A 14,594-nucleotide genomic window follows, 5' to 3' on the forward strand; every position below is an offset into this window, starting at 1 on the left:
TGCTTGCTCTTTCTCCCTCTCTAAAATAAATAAATAAAATCTTAGGGGGAAAAAAAAGGAAAGAAAGAGAAGGGGGCACCTAACCTAGCTGGCTTAGTCGGTAGAGCATGTGACTCTTCACCTCTGGGTCATGAGTTTGAGCCCCATGTTGGGCATAGAGAGTACTTAAAAAAAAAAAAAAAAAGAAAAAGAAAGAGATAATTTTCTTATTGACATCCCAATTCATATTCATATAACTGATTCTTTTTTTTTTTAAGATTTTATTTATTTATTCGACAGAGATCACAAGTAGGCAGAGAAGCAGGCAGAGAGAGAGAGGAGGAAGCAGGCTCCCTCCTGAGCAGAGAGCCCGACTCGGGGCTCGATCACAGGACCCTGGGATCATGACCCGAGCCAAAGGCAGAGGCTTTAACCCACTGAGCCACCCAGGCGCCCCCATATAACTGATCCTTGTAAGGTAATACTAAAGCCCTTGAGACTTTGTTGAGGGAGAGAGCCTGCTTTTTAAGGTCAGTTTTTATGGGATTTTATTGGGTACTTCAATACAAAAACTAATTTACTTGGTAATCAAAGTTGAGATGAAAGGAAAGTTGCTGTTACCTAAGGTCTCTTAGCATGAAAGTAGATAGCATTTAGATTTAGAATTTTAAAATTTTTTTCTTTTAAAAATAACTTGCAATTGAAACTTGAGTTTTATAATAGCAGAATGCCATTTGAATAAAGACCCCAAATGGTAGTGGTAACTGGAATACTTTTGAGATAATTTTAAACACATGAGAAAAGCAACAACTAAATTGGATTCTTCATTTATCAAATGTGAAAGGTCAACATCTTTGTACTTGGGAAGTCTCCTGTTCTTAAAATGTAGGAATACATATTTGGAATGAAACGTTAGGAAATTGAATAGAAAAATAGGTTTTGTCTTTTCAGGAATAGGAAAGAGTGCTTTTTGAAAGTGCATTGCTTGAGTTTTATGAAGACATCTCTGAATTCTGTGATAAATTTGACATTAGGAAGATATGAAATAATGCTCTCTGATCTTGCTTTCAAAGAAACTGACTCCTGAGGATGTGAAAAGCTTATTCCATCATGGTTTCTAAGATATAAGGGCTTAAGAGGGGAATGAGAATTGGTGTGTTGCTGAGCTGGAGGCAGCCTCACAATATTTCTGAAAATCAAGGTCTCTGAAGAACACAGATGGTGAGGTTTGTAGTTCTAATTTAAAAGATCAAAAAGGAAAGACTTAAAATTCTGTAAAGAACCCTTTTCTTTCTTCTTAGGTTTAATCTCAGAAATGTTACTTTTTAAAAATTGCAGTACACAGTGCTTCCTGAAAGCCTGAATTTGTCCTTTGATTAAAAGTAGTCAGTCACAAAATTTGTCATTCTGTGGGGTACCTGGGTGGCTCAGTTGGTTATGTGTCCGACTCTTGATCTCAGCTCAGGTCTTGATCTCAGGGTTGTGAGGTCAAGCCCTGCATTGGGCTCCATGCTGGCCATAGAGCCTACTTAAAAAAAAAAAATTGTCATTCTTTTATAAAACTTTATGAGTGTTTTTGGTTTGCTTGTTTTTAACTAAAAGTAGTTTTCAAAGCAGACCCTCTGCTTTGGATTAGTGATTGTATCAATATTAAATTGGTTTGAGTAAAGCTTTTGGGGATTTGCAGCAGAAGGAATGTTGTATTAATGTAAATTTACTGAAGTTGGGCTGCTCTTGGGAAACATAGAGCTGTTTATATTCTACCAATAAAATAAAAATTGGGGGTGGGTTAAATTTTCGTTAGGTGAAAATAGTAGGAAATTGCTATACCAAACCAATTTCCATCACAAATGTTTTTTTGTGGTGATTAGTGAAATAGCAGGGGATCGGGACGCCTGGGTGGCTCAGTTGGTTAAGCCGCTGCCTTTGGCTCAGGTCGTGATCCCAGGGTCCTGGGATTGAGTCCCGCATCGGGTTCCTTGCTCCGCAGGGAGCCTGCTTCTCTCGCTGCCTCTGCCTGCCTCTCTGCCTGCTTGTGTGTTCTCTCTCTCTCTCTCTGGCAAATAAATAAAATCTTAAAAAAAAAAAAAAAAAAAAAAAGAAATAGCAGGGGATCAGACGATCTAGATTTGAGTCCTAATTCTGCAGTTTACTCCAGAATGATCTTGGGCGGTTGCCCTTAGATCATTCTCTTTTCTAGTGTGCACGCATGCAATTGCACCCACTTCTGGAGCTTTAGTGTCCTTGCCTGTAAAATGGGAAGCAGTGATCCTCTACCATAGTGTATCATTGTATACACAGTGTCACCAATAGGAGCATGTCACTCATGCAGCCTTTGTGGAGGCAGAAGAAAGGTTGAGAAGCACTGCTCGTTGTTAGCATGAAAGCCTGTCCGTTAATGGTGGGTTTTGTGTTTTTTGTTTGTTTGTTTTAGTGCATCTGTTTTGAAATTAGAGTTTGAATTGAGCCTACTTTCAGAAGGCATCTGTAACTGTGTAATATATTAATGGACTTTTTCAGTGGATTGCTTTTTTTTTTTTAAGATTTTATTTATTTATTTGACAGACAGAGATCACAAGTAGGCAGAGAGGCAGAGAGAGAGAGGGGGAAGCGGGCTCCCCACTGAGCAGAGAGCCCGATGTGGGACTCAATCCCAGGACCCTGAGATCATGACCCAAGCCGAAGGCAAAGGCTTTAACCCACTGAGCCACCCAGGCGCCCCAGTGGATTGCTTTAAAAAAAAAAAAAGATTTGCCTTGCTAGAGAACTACTGTTTTGCCTTATTAACGGTGCTTACTGTTAGGCATTAGGTTGTTCCTCTAAGTGATTTCTTACTTTGTAGCATATAGGTTGGATCACCCGTGGATATGAAAAGAATTAGGGACTTAACTGAATCTCTTTTCCTAGTCATTCTTGGAAACAGTTTCAGTCCTGGCAATGGCAAAGGTAGGTAGAACTGGAAACTCAGAAAAGACAGGAACTGAGGTGACTGGAATTAGTTGAAAATGTTTGTTTCTGGATGGATTATTATTTTTCCTATTGTTTTCTGCTAGTTTTTTATTATTTATTTATTATTTATTTTTAAAGATTTAAAGAGTACACAAGAGGTAGAGAAGGGGGAGAGGGAAAGGGATAAGCAGATTGCCCGCTGAGCATGGAACCCGACAAAGGTCTCCATCTCAGGACCCTGAGATCATGACCTGAGCTGAAATCAGATGCTTGAACGACTGAGCTACCCGAGTGCCCCTCTGCTAGCTTTTTAAAAAGGTGCTTTGGGGGCGCCTGGGTGGCTCAGTGGGTTAAAGCCTCTGCCTTCAGCTCAGGTCATGATCCCGGGGTCCTGGGATCGAGCCCCACATCGGGCTCTCTGCTCAGCAGGGAGCCTGCTTCCCTTCCTCTCTCTCTGGCTGCCTCTCTGCCTACCTGTGATCTCTGTCTGTCAAATAAATAAATAAAATCTTTAAAAAAAAAAAAAAAAGGTGCTTTGGTGTAACTGTCAGAATGAACCCAGAGAATTCAAACAGAAGAAAGTTTTTTATTTTTCTCTATATCTTCCTTTTATTTTAAATTTGCATGCTTCTCCATTATAGATCGATCATTAAGATTTACTATTTCGATCAGTTTTTTTTATTTCTTAAGATTTTATTTATTTGAGAGAGAGAAAGACCATGAGGTGGGAGAAGCGGCAACAGGAGAGGGAGAAGCATGGCTCTGTCCCAGGGCCCTGAGATCATGACCTGAGTCAAAGGCAAACACTTAACTAACTGAGTCACCCAGGTGCTCCTATTTTGATCAGTTTTTAAAGTCTAGTATGTTAGATCCCTGACAAAGAAAAACTAGACTTAGCTTTGAAACCAGACATCGGGAGGTATTTCCCTTAAAGGATGGTTAGCTGCTCGATTTGTGAAGTGAGTTCAGACATCATTCCCCATGGGAACCATCTAGCCAAAGTCTAGTCCAAAGTCTATCGTCCAGTTCTTTGTGATTGGAGCAAAAAGCTCTGTTGGGCACCCAGCTTATAGTGGTATTATTGGAAGGGTTGGGATTGTGAAGGCCTCGCAGTTGTGTTTCTGATCAAATTCTACCTGCCTCTAAAGGTTCTTGGTTTTTAGAACCTTTGGAATATTTGCCCTTTCCGTTCATCATGGAGAAAGTGTTTAAATGGTTTTAGGAGCATTGAGGGAAATGTTTAAGTGGGTACTCCTTTATTCGCAGGGAAATTTTGATTGCCTGTGTAGAGTTCAGAACCAAACTTCCTCAGTGGATTGCGATGCTGGTTCTATCTTTTAGGCTTGGCTTGGTATACGTGGTCTTTCATCTGTGCTAGGGGCTACCTGTGAGATTTCCTGTGTCCTAATCTCATTAATCACCTTGCTTGGAAGCAGTTCTTCCCTGAATTAATTTGTGAAGTTGATTACCCTGTCTTGAACCTTTCTTGTCATCTGTAAATTGCACTCCCAGTGATAATGTTATTTTGGCTTTGATTTTTTGAGGGGGATGGGGGTGTCAAGAAGTGGGATTCCCTTGGAATAGCTTTTTGGGTGAATTATTGTTCTTGACATTTAGTTTTATTTTTGCCCCCTACTTTAGTGTCTTAGGGCAAGAGAGTTCCCTGGTTTTAGTCTCATTTGTAAAGTGAGGATCACTTACAGACTATAACAGGAGGACAGCTATAGTTTTTTGTGTGTGTGTGTGTGGCCTGATAAGTAGCTAAATTCTCACATGGTATTTATGCTCTGATCAGATTCCAAGGATGTGACTATACTAGGAGTCAGTAAACTATGGCCCATGAGTCAGATCTGGTCTATGGTTTGTTTTTATAATGCCCATGAACTATGAATGGTTTTACTTTTTTTTTTTTTTTAAGATTTTATTTATTTATTTGACAGACGGAAATCCCAGAGAAGCAGGCAGAGAGGGAAGGAAGCAGGCTCCCTGCTGAGCAGAGAGCCAGACGCGGGGCTCGATCCCAGGACCCTGGGATCATGACCTGAGCCGAAGGCAGAGGCTTTAACCCACTGAGCCGCCCAGGCGCCCCTGGTTTTACATTTTTAAAATGTAAAAGTGTAGTTTTAAAATGTAAAAATCCAGGGGCACCTGGGTGGCTCAGTGGGTTAAGCCTCTGCCTTCGGCTCGGGTCATGATCTTAGGGTCCTGGGATCGAGCCCCACATCAGGCTTTCTGCTCAGCAGGGAGCCTGCTTCCCTCTCTCTCTCTGCCTGTCTCTCTGCCTACTTATGATCTCTGTCTCTGTCAAAACAAATAAATAAATAAATCTTAAAAAAAAAAAAAGTACAAATCCAGAGAATGAGAAGACGGGCCATACAGTGGGAGAAGATACTTGCAAAAGACACAGCTGATAGGGGTGCTTGGGTGGCTCAGTGGGTTAAGCCTCTGCCTTCGGCTCAAGTCATGATCTCAGTGTCCTGGGATCAAGCCCCACATCAGGCTCTCTGTTCAGCAGGGAGCCTGCTTCCCCCTCTCACTCTGCCTGCCTCTCTGCCTACTTGCGATCTCTGTCAAATAAATAAATGAAATCTTAAAAAAAAAAAAAGACACAGCTGATAAAGAATCGTTATCCAAAACAGACAAAGAATTCTTAAAACTCAACCATAAGAAAACAATCATATTGAAAACTGCAAAAGACCTAAACAGACACTTCACTGAAGAAAATATACAGATGGGAAGTAAGCATATGAAAAGAAGTTCAACTTCATATGTCATCAGAGACTTGAAAAATTAAAACAGTGAGATTGCACTACTACAGACCTATTAGAATGGTCAAAATCTATAACACTGACAACACCAAATGCTGGCAAAGATGTGCAGCAGCAGGAACTCTCCTTCATTGCTGGTGGGAATGCAAAATCTTAGAATCACTTGGCAGACAGTTTGGCAGCTTATTATACAATGTAACTCTTACCATAGGATCTGGCAGTCACAATCAGTGGTACTTACTCAGATGAGCCAAAATTTATGTTCCCACAAAAACCTGCACAGGAGTATTTTTAATAGCATTATTCATAATTGTTAAAACTTGGAAGCAACCGAGATGTCCTTCAGTAGGTGAATGGATAAATAAACTGTTGTACCTCCAGACAATGGAATATTACTCAGCACTAAAAAGAAAGGAGCTATCAAGCCATGAAAAGGCATGGAGGAAACTTAAACGTGTACTACTCATTGAAAGAAACCAATCTGAAAAAGGCTGCATATTATATGATTCCAACTATGCAACATTCTGGAAAAGAGGAAACTGTGGGGACAGTAAAAAGGATCAGTGGGGAAAGGAAGGATAAATAGGCAGAGCATAGATATTTTAAGGCAGTGAAACTATTCTGTATCACGCTACAACATGTAGTTGTCATTGTACATTTGTCCAAACATACAAAATACAGGTTGGCAAGAGTAAGCCCTAATGTAAACTACGGACTTTGGGTGGTAATGAGGTAGCGATTGTATCAAATGTCCAACCCCAGGATGTAGATAGTGGGAGAGGCTGTGTATGTGTGTGTGGAGGGGCAACAGGAGTACATAGGGGTACTCTTTTGTACTTTTCTGCTAAGTTTTGCTGTGAACCTGAAACTACTTTCAAAAATAAAGCTTATTATTTTAAAAATGTCAAAACAAATCAAAGAATAAAATGTGACAGAGACTGTATGTGGCCTGTAAAGCCTAAAATATTAATTTTTTTAGGGGGGAGGGAGAGGGGCGGAGGGAGAGAGAGAAACCTTAAGCAGGCTCCACACCCAGCACAGAGGCTGATGTGGGGCTCAATCTCACAACCCTGAGTTCATGACCTGAGCCAAAATCCAGAGTCAGACTGAGCCCCTCTGATGCCCCAGTATTAATATTTATTATCTGGCCATTTACAAAAAAAGTTCACCAAGCCCTGGACTACTATCACAGACGAACTAGGGGATGGGTTTTTCCTTCATGTCATGCCCAGTCTTCTAATTCTTCTGGGTGTCTCTGATGGCAGAGTTGTTCTCATTGAATTTCTATTTCATTTGCAGGTATATGAGTGACCTAAAGCTGCAAAGTAAAACGGAGAGAAAGCAGTGCCAACTGCGAGCAGGGCAAGGATGCCAATTCCTCCACCCCCTCCACCGCCCCCTGGTCCTCCTCCACCTCCCACTTTTAATCAGGTAGGTAGTCTTCGCACCTGGGTATCTCAAAACCTTAATGGATACGTAGGGCTTCCTGGTGTAAGACATACTGTACTCAAAGATATGTGGTGTGTCAAAACAGAGAATAAGTAAAGTCTCTCTTCATTAACTAGTTCTGATTTCTGAGAGGTCCTCTTGGGACTTTAATAGCTTATCTTGTTTTCTTGGTCTGGTTCAGTCTAAATGGAGATTTGGTCAGGTTACATCAGAGTAGGAACTAGTCTTTTGCTCCTAAAACTATTTGTTGTATAAAGGTCAGTACAGCATTTCTCTGGCATCATTGAGAAAAGGTATGGCAAATCCTAGTGGTTGTTTCTTGCTACTATTTCATCTCCTTCTCTTCTCCTCCAAACCAGTTCATCCTAAAGCCAAGTCTGTGAAGTCTACCAGCCCATCAAAAAAAGGAGTTTCTGGAAAATACTATTAAGACTTAAAGGTTTAATAATGGGAGGGAAAAGCAGTACGGCTTCTGAACCAAGGAGGCAACCACTTTTACTATATGTGGATTGTGATATCTGGTGTCACATGAGAAAGAAGCAACCTGGGTGCTTTATCGCGCTCTCTCTCTCTCTTCTTTTTTTTTTTTAAGATTTTACTTCATTTTATTTTTATTTATTTATTTAAGATTTTTTTTTATTTGTTTTGAGAGAGAGAGTAGGGAGAGGGGCAGATGGAGGCAGAGAATCTTAAGCAGACTATGCTGTGAGCACAGAGCCCGGCACAGGGCTCGGTCTAGTGACCCTGAGCCAAAATCGAGCTGGGCAATTAACTGACTGAGCCACCCAGGGACCCCTTAAGATTTTATTTATTTGTTTGTTTTTGAAGATTTTATTTATTTATTTGACAGAGAGTGAGAGAAGGAACACAAGCAGGGGGAGTGGGAGAGGGAGAACCGTGTTCTCCTCTGAGCAAGGAGCCTGATGCAGGACTCAATCCCAGGACCCTGGGATCATGACCTGAGCTGAAGGCAGACGCTTAACGACTGAGGCACCCAGATGCCCCTTAAGATTTTAGTTTTAAGTAGTCTCTACACCCAAGTTGGGCTTGAACTCACACCCCAAGATCAAGAGTTGCATGCTTTACTGACTGAACCAACCAGATGCCCCTGCTTTATTCAGTTTTGTAAAATTTAGAAGTGAAAGGAACTTTAGGGAATGAATACCTTGGCGGGGGTGGGGGGGGTGGGGGGGATTGTTATTTAACAGATGAGAAGTACTGCCTTAAAGAGGAAAAGCGACTTGCCTAGCTAATTTATTTTAGAACTTCAGGTCTGCCAGCTTGGTTTTTTCTGTAAGTTCCTGTTTTTAGACATGTTGTTTGAGGATATATATGAACCCCCTTTCTGGATGAAATTTTATATGGAAGCCCAATAAGTGCAGTAGATAAAAGCAGAGCTGCTTTGGTTATAGTGGGATTCAAGGACCCAAAATATATCCGTGGATCTCTTCTGATGATGCCCTGCATCATGCTGTCTTAGTCATTTACTCAGTAGCCTTTTGTTGGGGCTTACTGAGTATCAGAGACTTGATTAGGCATATAACTTAGAAAATCCAGATAATTTTACTCTAAACTTCTATATTTCTTGAGTCTTTCCCAACAAGCTTTATTTATATAATTAAAGAGAGGCAAAACATGCAGATAAGAAAAAGAAGCAAATAAAAATAATCTGTAGGGGCACCTGGGTGGCTCAGTGGGTTAAAGCCTCTGCTTTCGGCTCAGGTCATGATCCCAGGGTCCTGGGATCGAGCCCTGCATCGGGCTCTCTGCTCCGCAGGGAGCCTGCTTCCTCCTTTCTCTGCCTGCCTCTCTGCCTACTTGTGATCTTTGTCTGTAGAATAAATAAATAAAATCTTTAAAAAAAAAAAAAAAATAATCTGTAATATCATTGCTCAGAAATAAGACAGTTTTGGCCTTCAAAGGCTTCCAGCACAATGGGCGAGATAGACAAGTCAACAGGGAAATTCCATGCTATGCAGAGATAAATGAGGCTACAAAGAAGCATGCCTCAGTACTGTCTGGAGGGAGTGGAGGCAGTCAGAGAAGTCTTCGAGCTGTGACTTGAGCAGAGTTTTAAACTATGAGTAGTGTTTAGCCAGAAGGAGAAGAGGGCGGGCAGGCACTTGGTTTTGAGGAAGTAGAATGAAAGGGTGCTGATTTGTGGGAAAGCATACCCAGGATTGGGTCATTGCTTGAGGGGCCTCGTGGGAGATGAAGCCAGAGGCAAAGGCTGAGGGTTTTGGCTTTTCCTTCAGACAGTGATGGGGAGGTAGTGTATTTTCAGCAGCAGGAGTCACCTGACAGGGTTATGTGTTAGAAAGGTCATCCTTCACAGTGTGGAAGTGGTTTGGGGTTGAGGCTGGAGGCAGAGAAGTCAAGACTCGCAGATAGAAGCCTGTTAGAGTTGAGGGGCACCTGGGTGGCTCAGTGGGTTAAAACCTCTGCCTTCGGCTCAGGTCATGATCTCAGGGTCCTGGGATCGAGCCCCGAATTGGGCTCTCTGCTCAGCGGGGGGCCTGCTTCCTCTATCTGCTCTATCTGCCTCTCTGCCTACTTGTGATCTCTGTCAAATAAATAAATAAAATCTTAAAAAAAAAAAAAAGAAGCTGGTTACAGTTGAAAATCTGAGAGTTTGCACTAAAGCCGTAAGGATGGGAGAGATGTCTACAAGAGACACTTAGAAAGTAAAATCTTACAGAGTTGGTGACTGATGCAAGGAAGAGGAAGGAGGTTGGAACAACTGTAGTTTGGGAGATTGAATGATGGTGCAATTTACAAAGCGAGGTTTGTGGAGGAGGATGTGAACTCAATTTTAGAGATGTTGAGTAATGTTTTAATAATTTTGTCTTTGCAAAAGTAATATATTCAAGAAATTTATGAACTATGGTTGGGGCACTTGTCTGGCTCATTCTGTAGAGCATGGGACTCTTGATCTCAAAGTTGTGAGTTTGAGTCCCGCAGTGGGCAAAGAATTTACTTTTAAAAAAAAAAAGAGCTTTATGAACTGTGGGTAAGCATAAAGGAGCAATTATCTGTAATCCAGCCATTCATAATAGTTTTGTGTATATCCTTCTCCTCCCTTCTTCCTTTTTTTTTTAAAGGTTTTATTTACTTAATTAATTTATTTTATTTATTTGACAGAGACACAGCAAGAGAGGGAACAGCAGGGGGAGTGGGAGAGGGAGAAGCAGGCTTCCCGCCAAGCGGGGAGCCTGATGCAGCGCTCCATCCCAGGACCCTGAGATCATGACCTGAGCTGAAGGCAGACACTTAACAACGGAGCCACCCAGGCGCCCCTGCTCCTTCCTTCCTTTTATCTCCTACTTTTTATAAAAAGGAGGCTGTGCCATATGTACCTACTGATATTTTTTCTCCCCCTCCCCCCACCGTCAGCGCTGCTATGTTAGGAGTTCTAATCTGCTCTTAGTCATTAATATATCATGAATGGCTTCTTACATCATTAAATGGTTAGTGATATTAAAATTTTTTTACTGTACTAAAAACATGGCAAAAATTAGAGAATGCCAATAAAAATAGAAAATATTAAGCTATTAATAATCTTTGTTGACATTTTATGTTTTACATATTTATTATAGGAAAACTAGAAAATTCAAATAAATATAAAGAATTACTACTCAGGGGGCTCTTGGGTGGCTCAGTCATTAAGCATCTGTCTTCAGCTCAGGTCATGACCCCAAGGTCCTGGGATCGAGCCCCATATCAGGCTCCCTGCTCGGCAGGAGGACTGCTTCTCCTTCTCCCACTCCCCTGCTTGTGTTTCCTCTCTTGCTATCTCTCTCTGTCAAATAAGTAAAATCTTAAAAATAAAAAAAAAAGAATTATTACCCCAAATTAACTTTTGTTGATATTAGCATATATCCTTCTGGAAACATTTGGTATGTATGTACCTTTTTTTCTTTCAGTACAACTGCTGCTTATTGAGTACCAGGCACTGTGCTAAGTTCTTGAAAAGTGTTGTTTCATTTAATTTTCAAACTACCCTGTGAGATATGTTCTGCTTTAATCTTGTTAAATGTTTTGTTTTGTAATATTTTTTACTTGATTGTGTCAAACATTTGCTATCTAAAGACACTTAACTTGCACATCTTTAAGAGCTTAACTGGCATTCCCTTCTGTGCTTGTGCCATCAGTATTCCTTTTGATTGAACTTTTATATTATTTTTAGATAGTTTTATGCTATTAATAACATCTTTGTGTACTTCTCTAGTTGTTTTCTTAAAGTTAATTCCTAGATAGAATTCTTGTGTAGACTTTTTAAAGTTTGATACAAGGGACGCCTGGGTGGATCAGTCAGTTAAGCGTCCATCTCTTGGTTTCAGCTCAGGTCATGATCTCAGGGTGGTGAGATCCAGCCCGGTGTCGGGCTCCGCATTTGCTGTGGAGCCTGCTTAAGATACCTTCTCTCACTATCCTTCTGCCCCTCCCCAGGGTCTCTCTCAAAAGAAAAAGAAAAAGTGGAAGGAAGAAAAGGGTGTTTGATACATAAACTTCTTTCTGGAAAGATCATACTAATTTACCTTCTTCTGGATAATACAAAAAATTACCTGTTTCCCTGAATCCTTATGACCACCGTAAGACAGTTACTATTCTACACATTTTTTTGAGTATCCCCTGTGTGCTGGGCAGCATACAACTGTCAGTGGACCCTGCCTTCATGAAGCTAAGCAGTCTTCTGTTACAATTCTAACTTTAGCCAGTTTCATTGGTAAATAATGATACTGTGTTTTAGCCTGCCTTTTTAATTTTTTTTCCATATTTGCTGGCTTGAGGATTTCTTTTACACGGTGTTTATATCCTTTGGTTATTATCCTGTAGATTTGTAAGTCATCTTTATGTTAAGGCTGTATAGAGTTAGGACACTGCCTTTGTGTGTCAGATGATTTTTTCCTTCTAGTCTGTCATCTGCTTATTATATTCCTAAGTAAATAACTTAAAATAAACAAGTCTTCTAGTCTTTCCCTATATTTTAGTTGTCATGTCCTTCCCCTTACCTGCTTTTTTCATTTGGTTACTTCTTTGGGTTTTTTTTTAACATTTACATTTTATAACTCAACTAGAATTTGAGAGTAAGCTATAAGGTAGGGATTTAACTTGTTTTTTCTCCACACTTAGCCAGTTGTTATTAGTAGCTTATATTTAATGATCTGTGCTTTCTGCGCTGCTGAAATACTTTTATTATTTCTTTCTCTTCTTTTTAAGATTTTTTTATTTATTCATTTGAAAGGGAGAGAGAGAGAGAACTAGTGACAACATAGGCAGAGGGGAGGGTCGGAGGAGAGGTTAGAAGCAGACTCCCTATTGAGCAGGGAGCCTGACACAGGCCTTGATCCCAGGACCCTGGGATCATGACCTGAGGCAAAAGCAGATGCTTCACTGACTGAACCACCCAAGCACCCTCACTTTTATTATTTCTTATATAGATGTGGGTTTGTTTATGAACTTTGTGTGTGTGTGTGTGTGTTTTAAGATTTTATTTATTTATTTGACGGAAAGCTCACAAGCAGGCAGAGAGGCAGGCAGAGGGAGAGGAGGAAGCAGGCTCCCCGCTGAGCAGGGAGCCCGATGCGGGGCTCCATCCCAGGACCACGAGATCATGACCTGAGCTGAAGGCAGAGGATTTTAACCCACTGCGCCACCCAGGCACCCCATGAACTTTGTGTTTTGTTCCATTTATCTGGCTGTCTGTCCCTGTGCTCCTGTTGTAGTTGGTCCTAGCTTTTGGTGCTACTAGTTCCATTCTCTTAGTTTTTTTACTATACTTAATCTTCCAGATGGATTTTAAGATCATTTTTTAATGGTTTCAAAAAAATTCCACTGTGTGGTTAATTTAAAAACCTCTACATTTAAAAATTGTGTAAGGTACATGGTATGATGTGTTACATTTTCAGTACATGTGGGATATTCACTCTGAGATGTCCTGTAGACATTGGCACATAGGGGTGTGAAACCCAGGGCCAGGAGTGGCGATGAGATGTAAAGATTGGAGATACTTGGGTTTTTCAGAGGTATTCAAACCCTCCGACTGGTTGAGCTTGCTCAGGGAGATTTAGATGGAGGCTGAGGATAGGACTCTGAAATGGCATTTATGAGGTAGGTGGAGGGAGAAGAACTCAAAAAGAAATAGGATGTTGGAAGAGACCATAGGGTAAGTGGGAAAGGCATGGGTTTTGACACAATCAGAATAGCTCTGCATTTGCTAATCGTGTGACATTAAGTTTTCTAAACCTTCATTTCCTCATCTTTGGAATGAGGATAATACGGGTTATTTTCTTTTACTTTACTTTATTTTTAAAATATTTTTATTTACTTATTTATTTGAGAGAGAGAGTTTGTGCATGCAAGCAGGAGGAGGCACAGAGGAAGAGGGACAAGCAGACTCCACACTGAGTGTGGAGCATGCCACAGGGCTTGATCTCACAACCCCAAGATCATGACCTGAGCTGAAACCAGGACTCAGACATCTAAGCCACTGAGCCACTCAGGCGCCCCAATATGGTCTACTTTGTAACATTGTTCAGGAGATAAAGTAATAGGGAAGCAATGAGGTCTGTTAGTTGAGATAAGGTAGGCATTTTAGAGTCAACTGTCTGGTTTGGGATCCTTGCTTTACTGTTTACTGGGTGCATGGCCTCAGGAAACTATTCAAGTATTCACACTTTCCAAATGGGTAATGATAATAATACCTCTTTCATAAAAATATTTCAAGATTTAAATGAGATAATGGAAGTAATATGCTCAGCCTGAGGCCTAGTAGGGACTCCAGTCAGTGTTTGCCTTCACACATGTAAAGCTTCTAACACAGAAGCCCAGCACACAGGTACTCAGTAAATATTAGTTAAGGCCCCCCCCTTTTTTTTAAAGAGAGTGGAGGTGGGTGGGTGGGGAGTGTGGGGAGGGAGAGAGAAAATCCCAAGCAGGCTCCATGCCCAGGGCCGGATGTAGGGCTTGATCTCATGACCCGAGTTGAAATCAAGAGTTGGACCTTTAATTGACTGAGCCACCCAGGTGCTCCAGGTAAGGCCTCCTTTCAGAAGCTGCGGACTAGGAGAGGGACCTGCACCCTTCACAGAAGGCACAACAAAAAAAGGACGAAGAAGAATGAGAGCACACACTGGTACTGATACTTGGTGCAGTATCTGATTAGGTTAGAGGGGCATTAATTAAATCCAGCTTGGTTTAAGGTATTAATCCCAAGCTCCTGGTAAAGGGAACTATTTAGGATGAATAGTTACCTTCTCCCCTCTTCCTCTAGGCAAACACAGAGCAGCCCAAGCTGAGTAGAGATGAACAGCGGAATCGAGGTGCCCTTTTACAGGACATCTGCAAAGGGACCAAGCTGAAGAAAGTGACCAACATTAATGATCGGAGTGCTCCCATCCTTGAGAGTGAGTCTAACCTTCATTTTCTAGTGAGCCACCAGGACTGACT

General features: G+C 41.2%; 1 protein-coding gene across 1 annotated transcript in view; it reads left to right on the top strand.

Annotated features, from left to right (window-relative positions):
- The window catches only part of WIPF2 (WAS/WASL interacting protein family member 2), a 45,023-nt gene that overhangs the window by 18,453 nt on the left and 11,976 nt on the right, over positions 1–14,594 (top strand). The window contains exons 2-3 of the mRNA XM_080826066.1: positions 6,996–7,127; positions 14,419–14,551. Of these exons, the coding sequence (XP_080682192.1) occupies positions 7,065–7,127; positions 14,419–14,551 (196 nt within the window). The 5' untranslated portion in view covers positions 6,996–7,064. The remainder of the gene's footprint in view (positions 1–6,995; positions 7,128–14,418; positions 14,552–14,594) is intronic.

This window comes from Martes martes (assembly GCF_963455335.1).
Source record: "Martes martes genome assembly, chromosome: 16".
Classification (NCBI taxonomy): domain Eukaryota; kingdom Metazoa; phylum Chordata; class Mammalia; order Carnivora; family Mustelidae; genus Martes; species Martes martes.